The 17,120-nt window shown below is 46.7% G+C and overlaps 1 protein-coding gene across 1 annotated transcript; it reads left to right on the plus strand.

Annotated features, from left to right (window-relative positions):
* The first annotated feature begins 7,776 nt into the window (after positions 1-7,776).
* Positions 7,777-16,350, plus strand: LOC126541625 (uncharacterized). Its single transcript, XM_050188469.2, has 2 exons — positions 7,777-7,909; positions 14,030-16,350. Exons 1-2 carry the CDS (start codon positions 7,873-7,875, stop codon positions 16,282-16,284), a joined length of 2,292 nt encoding a protein of 763 aa, XP_050044426.1. The 5' UTR covers positions 7,777-7,872; the 3' UTR covers positions 16,285-16,350.
* Positions 16,351-17,120: the final 770 nt, after the last annotated feature.

Genomic DNA, 17,120 nt, shown 5'->3' on the forward strand with positions numbered 1-17,120 from the left:
GACCAGCGAGACCATAGAACCTCGTTGGAAACGTGATTTGAACCGAATCAAATGTTATTTACTTCAATATAATACGGTTACATAGTCACTGTGTTACTGTATGTATATTACTAATGGCATTTCCGGCTGGTCGCATCTGAGCGCTCTAGAGCGCTATCGCGAGCGACGTTGTCTTCGGCTGGTTGAAAGAGGGTGCGCGCTTTGCGTTCGGCTGGTTCTCGATCGCTCTCCTCCGTCTTCGAGTGCCCTGAGGCGGCCCGAGCCCTGTCGTCGGAGCATTCGTCGAAACTGAAGCGTTTCCCGCAACGTCATCACAGCGTCGCTGCTGTTGGCGACGGCCTCCCGTAACATGGGCAACATATAGGCTGGCGTCTCGACGAACGCTCGTCCCACGGCGCGTTCGCCGGTTTTCCTGGCAGCGCCGGGAGCTTTGTATGAATGAGGGGCTTTACGGGCTTTACTTTGGGTAGGCGAAACATTGGATGTTGGAAACAGTCACGTGGTTTCGCATCTGCCATTTCCTCTTCCGAAAGCGAGTCACACGTTCGGCTTGCGCGCGCGCTTGTATACCTCCGAGTTTGGGGAACGCCGGATCTGCCCGACTCTGCTTCGGGGGGATAGAGACGACCAGTCGAAGATACCGTAAGCGTGAGAGTGTTCCAAATAAAGTCATACATATACCGGTATTCTGGCAGAAAAAAGAAAAGAAAAGAAAAAACGCGGCACGATTTAGCGTCATATTGGAGCAACATGTAGGCGTCCAGAGCAGCGAGGACGACAGTTTTATTAAATGCAGAATTCACCACCGGGCATCCGATTTTAATCGAAATAGGCCACCGCTACAATAGGGTCCGTAACCATAATATCTCCTATCCAGATCGAAGCGAATGAACGCAAGTGAAATGTAATTACCGCAGTTTGCACTGCGTTTACTTTCTACCTGTCGCTTTTGGGGTAACTCATAATATGCATATACCTATACTCTCCTCGTGCAGGCTCTAGTAATCCTACTGCGACCAGTATTTGGACCAGTAGAAAATTCTACATTGCACAACGTCATATTCCGTAAATAGAGCAATATATATTATACAATACACTCCTACAGTGTATAGTATGAGAAACTATAAGATTTCAGCAGACGTTTCACCTACAAAATCGAACTGTACGTTCCCTCTGCGCTTCCGCTCTTTAAGACATATTCGCCAAGGGAGGCAAACATTGAAAGGAATTGGCCGCCGCTGTAACGTCACGGAAATTTGCGAACGTATAACTAACTGGCTGGCGCATCTGTACAAATTTTCTTTCATTTGGACAGCGGTGCGTTTTCCACTGAATTCCTAGGCTGTCACCGGGGCACAGCAAAAAACCATTACATTCACACTCAAAGTCTAGAAAATTCGCACACTTCGTGACTATCCTGAGCAGGTGTATACGAATATTCGGACATACGAAATTTCGAATGCGAATTGAACAGTTCCTGCTATTCGGATCATATTTGATCCGAGAATTCACTTTTCAAGGTTGTCATGGATTCGTTTCTGTTGAATCTATAAGCGATAAAACACTTAGAGTATCGAAGGAGAAATAACACGATAGATGTGAGGACTGTTCCGAATGATTCTGCGGCAGGATTGCGGCGGTCGTTGCGCAAAGGCACCTGTTTCTGAGTTATGTATGCCAGGTGTCCCAGTCAACTACTTGGACCAAGATTGAAAGAAAGAACGCTAGAGCTCTAGAGAAATCGTGCCGATTGCATAGTAGCGGCAGTCGTGGGTACTTACTGCCAGCTTTTTTCTTTCACCACGAAGTATAAATCAATAAATTGCTTTTAACTAGTGAACTCTTTAATTATAGCTTGAATCGCAAGCATATCAATTACGAAGTTGCGGGGCAAAGAGTACGAAAAAAAAAAAAAAGAAGGCAGCTCTCGGAAGAATATAACAGAGCTGCTCAGGAGTTTATCTCAATAAAAAATAAACCAAAATCACGTAAGACGTCTCAGCCGCACACAAAGAAACATACAAAGGTGCAACTGGCTTAGCCGTTTACCCTTTCTGCCTCTGCAACTCCGAAAAAGAGGCAAAACAAAGCAGTTCTTTAGAGGCGCCTTAAATAACCTCTGAATCAAGCATTTATTTCGTGTTGAAGTGTGCCTGGTTGGTTTTTCCAAGAAAAAACAAAAGCCCGCGAAATACGCGAAATATGAAATATATGCACGCTCGCGCGCCGCTACTCAAACGCCTCCAAGCAACCTTCGAAAGATGTACGGCTGCATTCGTTTAACGCCGCATCGCATAAGGCTTCGTCATGTAGGATGGCTCGAAAGGTACCGTGACCTAACTAGCATGGTGCGATAAGCGTAAGCACCTGCGGACGCAAGCATGTTGTGCTTGATCATGAGGCACTCTGTATATCTTTAACATTCGCGTATCATGAAACAAAGCTACAAAAGAAATTGAACCAATGTTTAAAAAGACAGTGCGCAAAAGAGCACGAAAAAAGAAATAAAGGCTGCTCTCGGAAGAATATAAATGAGCTACTCAGGAGTTTATCTCCATAAAAAATAAACCAAAATCACGTAAGACGTCTCAGCCGCACACAAAGAAACATACAAAGGTGCAACTGGTTTAGCCGTTTACCCTTTCTGCCTCTGCAACTCCGGAAAAGAGGCAAAACAAAGCAGTTCTTTACCTATTTCTATATTTGTCGCAAGCTTGTTTTATGTAAGGATAGGGTGACACCATGAAGCTGCGTTAAAGTCACCTTTTACACCAGTTTTGAGCAGTTATTTTCCACTGCAATTTATAGCACGTGCTGAAACAGGTCATTGTCTGAAGCCAATACAGTACTTCTTTCCAACAATTGTGCTGTTGCAGCTTTGACCAACGGCGTTGGAATATCGTGGCAGGATCTGATTTTTGCCTTTAGGTCGTCCGGTGTGGTAGTTTCAATGCTAAACCCGTAATCTTTCACGTAGCCCCACAAGAAGTCCAGCGATGTCATATCCGGCGACCTTGCAGGCCAGGGTACAGGTCCACGCCAGCCAATCCGCTGTCCAGGAAAAGGCTTGTCGAGCCACGCTCGAGACAGACTACTACTATGCGCAGGAGCACCGTCGTGTTGAAACCATATATGTTCCGAAGGTGCGGAAGTGGGACGTTGCAACAGACGTCGTTCACGGGGCCCTCGAGGATGTCGTTGACGTGGCGTTGCGTCGTTAGTGTGCTGTCAAAAAAGATCGGTCTGGTGATGTTGCCATGAGAAATACCGCACCGCACATTAAACCAACCACTGGTATTGGTGTCGTGTTTGTGCCAGCCAGTGGGGATTCCTCTCACTCCATTAGTGCGCGTTGTGAAGATTAACTTGTGCGTTTCTGGAGAAATTAGCTTCATCCGTCCAAAGCACGCGAGTGAGAAAGTCTGGTTCTTCTTCACATTTTCGTGAAAATGTAATTGGCAAAGTCAAGTCTGTTTTCAAAATTTTGGTTTTCGATTTTTTCATGGTTGAGCAGATGTACATGGTATACGGGTGCATATTTCCGTTTTTTAATATCCTCCACACTGATGACCTTGACGTCCCGGCCTCTGCACTTGCGTCGCGCACACTACCGTGAGGGTTAGCAGCAAAGAAAGCTAAAACATCCGTTTCCGCTTCTTGAACTACCGTCACAGTCCCGTGTCGCTTTCTTGTGAAGCTACCCGTCTCGCAAAGGACTTCGTACGTGCTAAGTATTGTTGACGGACTAGAGCGTCCTCCACAATGCCGCACCCGGAATAGCTTGGCTGCCTTCCTCTTGTCGCCGTGCGCCACCCTCAGAGCCAGGATTATTTTAGCCTTTTGATCATTCGTGAAGGGACATTACTGTCTTCTTGAAGAGCAGGTCACAGGCGTGGTACCATTGAGATCTTTAATTATTACCTTTGGATTGACACATCAAGTAAAAAAAATTATTTACGTTATTGACAACAGCATATGCTGGCCGTACAGATCTGCCAAAACGTATTATATGGACATAGTCTGCGCAAGGTGTGTTTCTATTGCTAAATGGAACAAAATGAACATACGTTCCGGGCGCGCCTATCTACAGAACAAGATGAGTGCGCAAAATTAGACTCAAGTGCGCCGTCACGGTTTCCTGGCTCCGAAATGCCCCCCCCCCCCCCCCCCCCCTCACTACGGTTACGCTACCCTTATCACTGCGTCAGCGGCGTGTTCTCATGATGCCGCAACCATCACATAGCGTGAAGCCCTGTATCGAGCTGCCGCCGCAAGTAAAGCCATGTATCCGTGGCTATTCGCTTGGGAGCGCTTGAGTAGCTGTGCGCGAGCGCGTATCTATTTCGTATTTTGGATGTCTCGCGTGATTTAGTTTTTTGTTTTTCTAGGAAAGGCCAACGAGACAAAGCTGAGTGCGAAACAAATGCGTCATTCGGAGGTTATCTGTGGTGCCCTACAACTTTGTAATTGACATGTTTGCGATTCAAATAATAACTAAGAAGGGGTCACTAATTAAAACAATTAATTATTTAATACTTCATGATGAAGAATATACTGCCTGTAAGCACACACGACTACGGGTACTATGCAGTTGGTACGATTTCTCTACAGCTCTTGATATTTAAAAAATCTTGGTCTAAGTTAACTGGGACAGCCAGTATATAACCCACAATGCAGAGGGCTTCTGCTGCAAAATTTTCATTAATTCAATAAGAATAGCTCACTTTTGGGCAGCCTACATAGGAATTTGTTGCGACTCACAGTGTTCGCATCCGTTTAAAACAATGTGCATTCCTGTAGCATTACACTTCTCTTTTTCAGCGAACACAGCAATTTACGAGGGGTCGCTGATCTGTATTGAACCTTACGCCAGGAAGTAAATGCACTTGCGACATCTGTCCTGCAGCTTCTTAAGACCCTGCGAATAAACTTCTTCCGTCTGCTGGTGCAACCACTATTAGCAGCGTTAGTTGACTCCAAAACACTGTCAACTAGTTGTCCCTCTAGGTGTATCTTTTTATAAGGAGGTTAGTTTTGCCACTGTTTCACCTCAGGGATTCGTGCCGTATTTATCTGCAAATGTCATGCAACAAAATCTTTTTTTTTCCCCAAACCGCCACCGATGTCTCCACACGTTTCCGCTCTGTTTCTGTGAAATATTCTGTTCAGCTATCAGATGTTTAGGTGCACACTTTGCTCATTTGCATTATTGACTGTAACTATTGTATGTGTGTCTGATTTCTGTACCACTCGTGTGTTACTGCTTGTAGGGGTTTTCTGGGCATAGTCAAGCTGCTCATGCAGCTTTTTGCCAGAAACCCCTCCAGTTGAACCTGGAAAATAAACTCATATCATAACATATCATATCATATTATATCATATCATATCATATCATAACTCTCTCACGTGATATTCTCAGAGATGTGGGAATTCTTCTAGCTGGTATTCGGCGGTCCTTCATGATCACATCAAGGATGCCTTTCACATTTGCAGGCACAAATACAGGCCTTCCACTTGGCTTCTCACTTTCAAACCGAAATGGACAGTTCTAATATTAGCGACCAAAGCATTAATGATAGCATATGAAAGGCCACTGTCGTCCAAATGTAGTGGCATTTCATAATAGATCTGCTTCGAACCGGTGCCTTGGGAAAACAGGAACTTGGTTATGGTCCTATGTGCTCTTCTACACTGAGATTTTCAGGAGGTGTTGAGAAGCTCGCTTTGGACCTGGAAAGGAAAAATAAGCTGAAAATACAGGTAGCTGACTTTTTCACCATTGGATGTAGATAAATTGGCCAATATATCCAGCAATTCATCGCTACCTAGCTCACGTTTTTCTGGGTAAGGCTCAATACCTATCAACATACCCCCTTACGGGCATCTGGTAAAACTCTCTTCCCTTATTGTATTACCATGGGCATTGCCATGGTGCCCCTGATAAAGCAGTTGTTAATCATTTACAAACTCCAAAATAGTCCGTATGTCAAATTGTGAACATGTATACTGTGCCAGTCATTTTTTTCAAATGGCCTCCGCCCAAACTTCATATATTATTTACTTTAGAAATCAAAAAAGAAAGTATGCAATATACGACAAAATATTCTGTTATCGGTTTTCTAGAATATCCGTATTCAATTCGATTAGAACATTCCGCTATTCGACCAACCCTGTATTTGAGCCCATTTGCAGAAAACAAGACGAAACAAAAAGGACTCGCACGCGATGAAATTACGCGACCTAGAATTGGATTATATGGAACCAGTGAATATGGCATTGAGCTAATGAAAGAATAATTATATTTGTCTGAGTTCATTGCAAGCATACACTGGTTGCAACCAAGCAGAGTGAACGTAATTAAGCAAAGTTAAGAATTTCCGACCGTTGGAGCTGGAAAGTATGCTGGCCTTGCCGGTTTATCTGAGCTAGCCTAAGCGAGCAGCTAAAGCTCACCGCTATGCCCAAGTTGGCCACGAGGGCGCAATAAGCAGTTAGTATACACATCAACTCTTATCAATTAACGAGCGCATACTGTAGAAGAATCGACATTTGGGCGGGTTGGTACTGGTTGAACATCTTGAAGTTTGTCGTAGCTTGGTTGTAGTACATAAGTTTGTGTATGCTTTCTAATAAAGTTAGCTGTGAGTTCAGCACTATCCTGTGTGTTTCCTGCCTTTTGTCTCCATCGTCTTGCGCTGCCCCTTCAAGATGTTTAACGAGCGTATACATAGGCTGCTAACTTGAAAAAGGCGTTGAAAGGCTGTTTTTCTCGAATATCTAATAACAGAGCCAACAACCTCGAATGTAGTACTGTACTAGTACATTATTATTATTATTATTATTATTATTATTATTATTATTATTATTATTATTATTATTATTATTAATAATAATAATAATATTATTATTATTATTATTATTATTATTATTATTATTATTATTATTATTATTATTATTATTATTAGTTTTGAACACAAGTACATTCAAAGAACTGGATTCCACGCGCCTTACAGCTGCCCATAACGCGCGCAGTGGTTATTGGCAGTGGTTTTGTGCATACTATAGGTTTCACGCTATAGGCAAGATGTGTGATGCGTAGAACGGATAACTAGCGGTTTGCGCTAAAAGAGAGAGAGAAACATCCTTGTTGACCTCTGTTTCAGGGTTCCAATGTTATTAGCAGAGGTGTAGCAAGGCAGAGAAACGAGTCACTCGGGGAAAGAAACAGATGGAGCGTGTGTCGTTGTTGCACTACGTCAATATTCGGGGATCTCTGGAATGGGCCAGGGAGATTATTTTTCCCCCTTCTCTATGGAATTCAGGCGCCTTCGTTCTGTAGTGGGCTTTATTATGTTCGGGACGACTATCGGATGGTGGTGCAGTACTCCGTTATTGTGCTTCCCTGGTCGCATCGAGTGGAACGTGAAATTAGGGCACGCGACTCTGTGCTATGCTGGCGGCGGGCGTCAGCGTTCGCGTCACGAGTGTACAGGGAGACGACAGCATCAGTCCGTACTGTGTGCACAGAGCCGACGGCGCTGCGCCACACCGCTGCGCACGGTCCGGATGGACAATAATAACGAGAAGAAAAAAATAAATAGGAAAGAAATGGGGATTAAATGTAGGCAATGGCAGAGAAACGCCGTAGGCGCGTGCACGTTTCCAACGAGGTCCTGTGTACCCAGCGGCCAGGTGAATCGGCTCGAGCGAGGGGCAAACACTGCGAAAGCGAGCCGCGAACCGCGCTCACCGATAGCCGAGCCGTGACTGGATAGCCGAGCCGTGACTGCTGCTACGCGCCACGGTGACCCGCCACCGACAGTGGGCTCGCGGACGCCGCCAGGGACACACGCTCACCGAAGAAGGACGACCATGAGAGCACCGCTGCTGACTTGCGCGGCCCTCGTAGGTATGCACGCCTTCTCCTTGGTGCCAACGCGTGCGCACCCTTGAAGTATGTCATTATGTATGCTCTCTGTTACGCCAGTGCACGAGGGAGGCGAACATCGAACTGGAGGAGGGCTCGCAACGTGACGTGTTCAACTCTCGCGCTACGGAGCGTCACGGAATAGGAGGTCTTCAAGCGTTGTTAATTAATGTCTTAATCGGCTATATCGACCACTGATCGTTTGACGTCCCGAAAGAGTGGCTCCTCGTACTGACATCCGCATTATTTACTGCCAGAAAAAGAGACACTGCTGCTAACACAACGAGAAACTAATGTGTCCCCCCTGCCTCCCCCCCCCCCCCCTAGAACCCACTTAATGAAATGACGATGCTTATTTCAGTGAAAAGTGAAATTGTCAACGTTTAACGTATAGGTTCGATGATGTGAGAAGGGCAAAGTAGTTATATTAAACGGGCTTAACGGTCTCTACATCTTGCTGTGCTCCTCTGACAGCCCCACTATGCCAGGTGCCCAAATCGCCTGAGAAAGTAAAGCTGTCGCAATAGACAGTCCACAAGTGTCCACAACCTATACGCCAGAATAGGTTGCAGCAATGTTAAAGTGGGGGGGGGGGGGGGGGGTAGCAATGTCTTGCGCATAGAACGTCACAATGACTTGGTGGATGTTGCGTAGAAGGAACAGGCAAATGGAAGGCGAGGACAATGCGTTGTTGCTCCCTCTCTCTCTAGTTAAAAGAGTGCCGCGGGAAAACTACTGAACTAGATGTAGACAAAGCAACGAACATGAAAAAAAAAAAACACATTACCATCCACAAAAGAAACCCATGGGTTCTTCAGAAAGACCACTTCGCAGCGGCGAGGCTATCTTCATCAGCAGTGAAACTGCATTTCTTTGAAAGCTGCATAGCTTTGTTTTGCAGCTTTATGGTGCATTTGGGTAGATTACAATTCTCACCTTTTAAGAAACATCTTCTGCCTGCAGATTTCCATATTATTTGTAGGGTTGTGCGAATAGTAATTTTTGAGACCGAATTGAATACGAACAAAATAATGCCAGAAACGAATCGAATCGAATTAGAATAGTTTTCGAATGATGAACAGCCGTTATCACAACTAATGTAAAATGATGTTCACATTCTAGTTTTCTTAAAGTCAGCAAGTTTCTGTGAATATGTAGTACGTTATGAAGCGTTGTCTTTGAAAAGCACTAATGGAGCATTAAGCGCAAGCAAGTAGTTTCTTCACAGGCACAGGACTCTTCAGCAAGCGCGAATGATACCTGTACAGCCTGTAAAGTACGGCTTCCTAAGCGGCGTAGCCTGCTCCACTACGCAAGTTCTCATGTTTTATGTCTATGCTATGCTGCAGGGGTAAAATTTTATCGTAATTTTGCTGCCGTTTTATGTTTGATTGGATGCAGCTGACATTCTGAAATATTCGAAAGGTAATCGAAAAATATACACATTTACGAATAGTGACTATTCGATTCGAAGACCGAATATTATTAGATTCGTTATTCGAAAGTTATTCGCACACCCCTAGTTGCTTGCTTATTCGAATGGAAATATAACAGAATACGGCATTGAATAATTATACCAACTAGCCTAGAGGTAGCCCTATATACGTATTCAAAGAGCCATAAAGAGAAATGACTGCCGTAATTATTAGAGAGCCACAATAAAAACATGCATTTCGGTTGTTTGAACTTTTTTTTTAAGCGCAAAATGCTTTTAGCCCCCATTGCCGGAGACATGCGAGTGACCTTGAGCCGAAAGTCAGAAACGTTATCCAGGCAAGTTGCGAGAACAAAACGAGATTATCCGGGCAACCAAACAAAACTATTAAAAAATGCGGTCTCTGGCCCACAACCCTTTGTACAGGACTGCGTTACATACGCTAGTTACTGCCCAAACAAGTTACAAAAATATTTTTTCCGAGTTCTTCCTAATGTTTGTTCCCATTGCCACTTAAGCTGTAACTTCTAGTGCGCTGAAATTTTATTTGTTATTTCCAATAGGGAAGTTCAAAAGGCAGATACAGGGCACTATACACTTCCTTGTCATCTTTTGGCGCTGAGCGCTGAACGCCAGCCGTCCGTGAGTTCCGCGGCGCGGGTTTTGCTTCGCCTCGTGAGATGGCACCACGCTGCGTGGCGCGTCCTTCCGGCGCTTCTACCTGCCGCGGTAGCTTAGCGGTTATGGTGTTGCGCTGCGAAGCATGAGGTCGAAGGATGAAATCCCGGTCACAGCGGCCTCATCTCGATCAATTCGAAATGCAAAAACGCCTGTGTCCCGTGCATTGGGAGCACGTTAAAGATCCCCTGATGGTCAAAATTAATCTGGAGTCCCCCACTACGGCGTGCCTCATATTCAGATCGTGGTTTTAGCACGTAAAACCCCAGAATTCAATTCATTTGTCTTCTAGCTGCGCAGTGCGCTCTGTCTCCCTGGCGCACTTCGCTGCCTGTCGTGTGGCCTTCAGCCGGTTTTCTTCTAGCATGGCAGCGTCCATATGGACCAGTGCACTGTAAGGTGTGGTGCGTTGGGGTGTGCCGTTGCGAACATGCACTACACCCATTTTAAGATTGTGGCTAGGATCATCTCCAGCCAATCTGCTGTGCCGGTTGCCATTTCATGCTTACATCTACTCTCGATTACGGGAGAGTCAGGATTTTTTTTTTTATATCATGAGCCACACATCTCTTGGAAGGTGCAGATGTATGCATAATGAAACTAGGCAATATTGTCTCGACACCGTAGTGCGCGGGGCTAAAAAAAAAGCATGACCGGAGTTGTCGCTATGTGCTACGATAGTGGTGCATATTTGAATGCTCGGAAGCTTCACCGTGACAGCTAGATACAAAGAGTAATAGCGTGACCAAGCGCAGCGAGGAAGCACAACATTTTTCTGATGATCGAAAGAGAAAACATGGTCTCTCAAATGGAGCTTCAATTCTTGTCTGCTGTGATAACTAAAGCGGGCGGTGGTTTGGCCTTTCATCGCTTGAGGAATAAAAGATGGCGTAGTGCCTTTCAAGAAATTCAGTGTCAGCTACAGGACTGACACGATATTGTCGACTTGCCTTTTTTTGTTCGTTATATAAAGGTCAAAAGTATCTAAAAGCTAGAAAAATACTGGCATGCGTCAAAACGGCCAAACTAATTTACCACAACGCTCATTTTCTACGAACCAGTTTCGGTGTCGGTACCCAAGAGATGGATGCATCGTGACGTCATGATCATAGACGTGCGAAAAGGTGGGATGGGGGGGGGGGGGGCAGATGGGCATGCCCCTTGCCCTCTAGCCAGCTTCGCAAATGGAGTGTGCAGTTGTTAGCTTCATGTACCACGAACGCCTTCAATGGTGGCTTTTGCCTTTTGTTGAGCAGACCATGGCGATGTTTACTACCTACGATTCGATCTTTCAGCCTTGGTCAAAAAAGAACGGAGGCTTTTAAAGCGAAAGCTTTACTAACCTAGTCCAGCCGAGTTTCGCTGTCGCCAGTAATTTGACCTTCATTTGACCGGAATTGCGCCGTAGCCTTGGCAACGCACCACGTGACTTGCCTCGCCGAGCTCCGCCGCCGCCGGCGGCTTGGCGCATGCGTTCACCGCAGCTGGGTTGCCGCCTGACCACTTGACTCGCCGCGCCTGGCTAAGAAAAATTATGGGGTTTTACGTGCCAAAACCACTTTCTGATTATGAGGCACGCCGTAGTGCAGGACTCCGGAAATTTTGACCACCTGGGGTTATTTAACGTGCACCTAAATCTAAGTACACGGGTGTTTTCGCATTTCGCCTCCATCGAAATGCGGCCGCCGTGGCCGGGGTGCGATCCCGCGACCTCGTGCTCAGCAGCCCAACACCATAGCCACTGAGCAACCACGGCGGGTGCGCCTGGCTAAGAGGAGTGCCGCACTCGCCTAGTCAGTGCGAGCTTGGCCATGGATGAGAGCGATGCCAGGTCGTCCTGTCTGATCGTTGCGCGCGAGCGAGAGGTTTTGACCACCCCGCGGATATCGCCCGGCGAGCTGCTTCACTGGAGAGGGTCCGGAATGCAGATGTGACCAGCGCAACAGTGGACACGGGACAATAGTAACGCGCCTTACTATTGTCCCGTGTCCACTCTTGCGCTGGTCACACCAGCATGGAATACCAACTAGCCCGGTCTCACGCCCTGCTCCGCAATACAACAGGCGTCGCACCGTCGAGATCAATGTAGGGACCGCGTTCGCGCCTTGTTCGTTTGTGCTTCGACGCTGCGCATGTTCGCGGAGTCTCTTTGCATGTCTAGCGCTTGCACTTTTCCTGTGGCACAACAGGTGTCCGTCGAACGATGCGTGTCTACCCAAGCCTAATCACAGTCATGTCTAATCATCGACCTAGGCAGCCGTCATACGTGGCTTAACGATGATTGTATACCTAAGTATAATAATTACAGCTAAATTTAAGCTTAACCAAGAGAAATCAAGACTTAACCAGGCTAAACCAAGCTTTCGCTTTGCATATCCAGGGTTAGCTGAGCTAAGCCGCTGACAATTTCGTGCTTTAAGTACGTCAGGACAGAGTTTATAAGCGCTAGATTCTTTGCTGAATTTATCCCCTTTCGTTAGCATTAACAATTGTTAATCCCAGCAGCGTTGAAATGCACAATGCAAGATTTCTGTGGAGGTTTCCCATTTCTATAGGAAGATGCAACTTTTTATTTGTTTGTGCTAAGGCGAGTTCTGAAAAGAAGCCTATACGCTTACGACGCTCCCGAGTAATCGCGGTGATTTTGACGTCACCACTTTCGTCACGCCGGGTTTGGCAATGGAAATTTCGGTCCAAGTAGCATGATATCATAAAGCAGAGGGCGCAGGCGTGCTACGTCGAGAAAGCTGGATTTGTCCAATAATAGGGACACTCGCTTTCTGAGCGTGGGGTCGTAGGTTCGAAATTCACTACCGCCAACGTTTTTGCTTCCGAAATTGTTCTGTATTTTTATAAATTTTTATAGCGATTACCGAGGCGAATTTAGAACGCCGGCGAGAGCTTGCGCGGACAAGGAACACGCGGGTGACACATGCTTGCAAGAGCGAGGGTGACGTGGCGTTGTGGCGGTGCCCTCACACGTACAACACCTGGCGCGACAGCATCTGTTCCCTTTCGCCCGTTCTGCTTCAAGTCGTGACGGCGCTAGCAGCCAATGGAAATTTAGGTGCCGTTTCGCTGCTACAGACGCCGGCTTTTTCTCTCACTGGGTCATTTTGTGCTTTCGCATCAATAAAATATATCTTATTAGTCTTTATCAGCCTTTATACTTACTAACTGCCATCCATTTACATGCGAAAAGCGTGCGGTAGGCTTTCTAGAACTTCAAGAATCGGGGTCATTGCTCATTTAAGCGACATAAACCAATGCTCGCATGAGATATGCTCGCAGACATGACAAATCGTAGATCAGAAATACACAGGCGGACAGAAAAAAGAGCAATAGACGAGCGCGAACTACACCAACAAAGGTTTATTTTCAGTGACCCCGTGTTTACACGGAAACTTAATTCACTTTGTTTAGAAGGTTGACTCCTTATCTGAAAGGTGCTCAGATGGGAGGCTCACAAATCTGAAAGGTATACGGATTGGATGCGCACACACCCATAAGAAATCCGAGGCATTGTTTCTACCTCAATAATGTAACGTGTAAGCTTGTCGCTGTTTATGCTGACAAAACTATGCTTTCTGAACCGCTTTTTACTCAGTGTAGTTTTGTCAGAAGAAATAGCGACAAGCTTACACGTGAAATTATTGAGGCAGGAACAATACCTCGACTTGGTTATGAGTGTGTGAGCACCCAATCTGTACACCTTTCAGATAAGAAGTAAAATGGCGACACCGGGTTGCTGAAGATAAACCTTTCTTGGCAGTTAGCGCTCGTTTGTCGTCTCTTTTTCTGTCTGTTTGTGTGTTTCTGCTCTACGATTTGTCATAATGTCTTACCAACAAGCCCAAGCAGTTATAATTCTGAAAGGACTGATGCTTTTTTTTTAACAGCATTATATATAGTACCAGATGCAGAAGTAAACGGTTGACGCAAGGTGCAGCTAAAATCTGATAAAATCTGGTTCTCTTGTGTGTCCGCAGCATGCTGCTGTTGTCTGGCCGGGGCCCAGGACGACACAACAGACGCGCCGGACGTTTCCACCGACCAGCCTCCACCTGCCACGACTCCACCGCCGCCGCCGCCGCCACCAGGCATCAACCCGAATCACTCGTACTACCCGCCCAGCTACAGACCTCACTTCGGCGGCTACAACCCCAACGGGTACTGGAACCGCTACCCTAGCCATGGCTACTATCCTCCCTCCTGGTCTTACCGACCTCCCGCCTATCATCCGCCTCCCACCACATACGAGTGGTGGAGGCAGTTCAATAGGAAGCCTTCGTTCGAGCACGGTGGCTGGAACGGTGGTGCTGGAGGCTACGGATACTTGCCGTCAGCTGGCGCCGGCAACATGCACCCGTACTACAGCAACAGCTGGTGGCAGCCGTACTACGTGGCCGTGGGCTACTATAGGCGAAGTAGCTACCCGCCTCAAACGGGCCCTAACTACCCGCCTCAAGCTAGCTCCAACTACCCCAGCTACGGTGGACACTACGGTGGTTACGGCTCCGGTTCCGGTTACCCATATGTTAGCGGCACTGACAAGTTTGGCTACCCGTACTATAGGAGCGGCTATTACGGAGGCGGATTGTATGGTGGGCAAAGCGGTTACAGTGGAGACTATACTCGCTCTTATGGCTGTTATTCAAGCGGCTGCGCAAGTTACACACCCTCTTATCCGTACTATGGCGGCTACCCGTACAACAGTGGCTATCCATACGCAGGGGGTAGCTATGGCAGTTCCATGTACTATAACAGTTACGGAAGCTACCCTTACTACGGTAGTGGATACGGAGGGCAGCCGAGCTACGGAGGTGGATATCCTTCTTACGGCAATGGTCATGGCACATATTACGCAAGTGGGGGTGGTCAAATAAGTCACCCCTCTTACAGTACTGGTTATTACAGTCCTCAAGGCAATGGATACGGCTATGGGTATGGATATCCATATTATAATCAAGGTAGCAGTTACAATAATGGCTACAGGGGCTATTCGACTGGAAAGTACTCTGGTGGTGGCTCGTACCCGTATGATTATTACGGAGCTCAATATAACCGCTACTACCCAGACTATCATCGTCATTATTACTATCCGGGAATGACTCGGGGCTGGTACGATTGTACTAACTATCCAACAGCAGTCAACAAGGGCTACGCTGTCTCAGGATCCGAAGGCATAAAACAAAAAGTTGATCTTATCAAACAGAACACCGATAAAATAAAGAGGACGTTCACGCGGAGGTCTATTCGGGAGTTGCTGAAAAGCTCCGAATTCACCGCCCCAGAGACCAGGAGGGCCAACGATCGGGGTCCTATGCTGGACCTCTCAAACGACGGTCTCGGCGCTGGTATGACACTTCTATCCCAAAACGGTGCGACGAAAAAAGACGCTCCCGCCAGCCTGTTTCAGACTACAGATAAGGCGAGGTCGTTTGCCAAGACAGAGGGACCCAGCAACAGCGAACAGCGCATCACGTCCGAAATGGTGGAGAGCTTCGAGAAGAGGCTGACGGCCATGAACCGCATGTTCGAGGAGCTGCTGACTCCTAAGGAGATGCAGGAAAACGGCGAGTACTTCACGAGACGCGTTCAGACGTACCGCAGGCTGCTAGACCAGATGCAGCAGCGTGGCATGGGAGTCGGCGCGTTGCCGCACGACGTCGACTCGCAAAATGTGCTGCGTCAGCTCAGAACGCTCGAGAACGAGTTGGACGACCACCGGAGGCGGGCGCTGCGAACTCTTTACCATGCCTTGACCGACTCGGACCTGACGGTGTCAGATAAGCTCAAAGTGCTCGCCACCGTGTACAACTTCGCCAAAGGAGACATGAGCGAGGAAAGCGACGAGGTTGCCCAATCTACGGAAAGAAGCGTGATCTCGTCGGAGGCTGAAAATGGAAAGGCGTCCGAAAATGGCGACTCGATCACAGATGCAGACGCGAAGCAGTTTTACGATAGGCTGGATAAGTTCTTGGAACTTATACAGAACACGGAGCCGCCAACCTCTGACGAAGGAGGCGAAGGAAGGTCCGACACTTCGGCTGGTACTTCGAAGTCCTTGTCCAACAGCCTGGAATCTTCAAGCTCAGAGTCATCGAGTTCAGAGTCTGACAGCTCCGATGACCGGACAAAGTTCGAAATCAAAGGATCGGTCAGCTTGGCGGTTGATGTGGAAGGAAAGACTGACTTCGGCGCTGACAACATTGGTAAACTTATGAAAACAATACTGTCCTGAAGGCTCAAGGTCCGTGAACGCAGAGTACTTTATTCTAATAAAGCCAATTCGATTCCTATATCCTTATTTCTTTGCAACTTCTTGTTTTTCGTCTTTACGCTATGAAAAAAAAAAAGTTGTGTTTAGTGCGAACTTCACTGACAGTAGAGACCTGTTCTGAACTGTATACACCTCTTGTGAAAATTTTGAACGAATCGAACTCGGCTCTACAGGCACTGAAAAGCGTTGACAGTCAGTTTAGCGTACGCTAAAGAGGATGAAGCCTGTGCGCTCACTAGACATTAATTAAATTATTTGACATTATCCCTGGAATGCGTTGTTACTTCATATTAATTGCTTTCTCCCACCAAAGGTCGTAGCTTCGAGTGCCTTTATTAACTTAATAGTCTTAATTAACATCAAAGGTCGTGGGTTCGAGTCCCACCAATGGTCGTGTGTTAGGTCATCAATGGTGGCATCATGAATTTTGGTGCCATTGAATTTTGGTCCCAACAAATGTCGTTGCGACGGTTCGACTCCAACCAAACGTCGTGGGTTCGACTAACTTAATTAACTATGCCTTAATTAACACCAAAGGTGTGGGTTCGACCATCAATGTAGCACCCCGGTTTTGGTGCCATTGAATTTTGGTCCAATCAAAGGTCGAGGATACGACTCCATTAATTAACTTTCCCTTAATTAAGACCACAGGTCGTGGGTTCGACTCCCTCCTAAGGTCAAAGCGTCGACTCCCACCAAATGTCGTGGGTTTCTTCAGCTATCAGACTTCAATTGCGTGAATGTTCAAGAAGCATTCATCAATATAACTTATTTATTCGTATTGAGGCGGTGGTGAA

This window comes from Dermacentor andersoni, chromosome 2 (genome assembly GCF_023375885.2).
Source record: "Dermacentor andersoni chromosome 2, qqDerAnde1_hic_scaffold, whole genome shotgun sequence".
NCBI classification, from domain to species: domain Eukaryota; kingdom Metazoa; phylum Arthropoda; class Arachnida; order Ixodida; family Ixodidae; genus Dermacentor; species Dermacentor andersoni.

Excerpts from the sequence above, each read along its gene's own strand:
- LOC126541625 (XM_050188469.2), top strand. The coding sequence starts at position 7,873 with ATGAGAGCACCGCTGCTGACTTGCGCGGCCCTCGTAG. Across the intron at positions 7,910-14,029 it reads GACTTGCGCGGCCCTCGTAG|CATGCTGCTGTTGTCTGGCC; the intron begins GTATGCACGCCT and ends GTGTGTCCGCAG.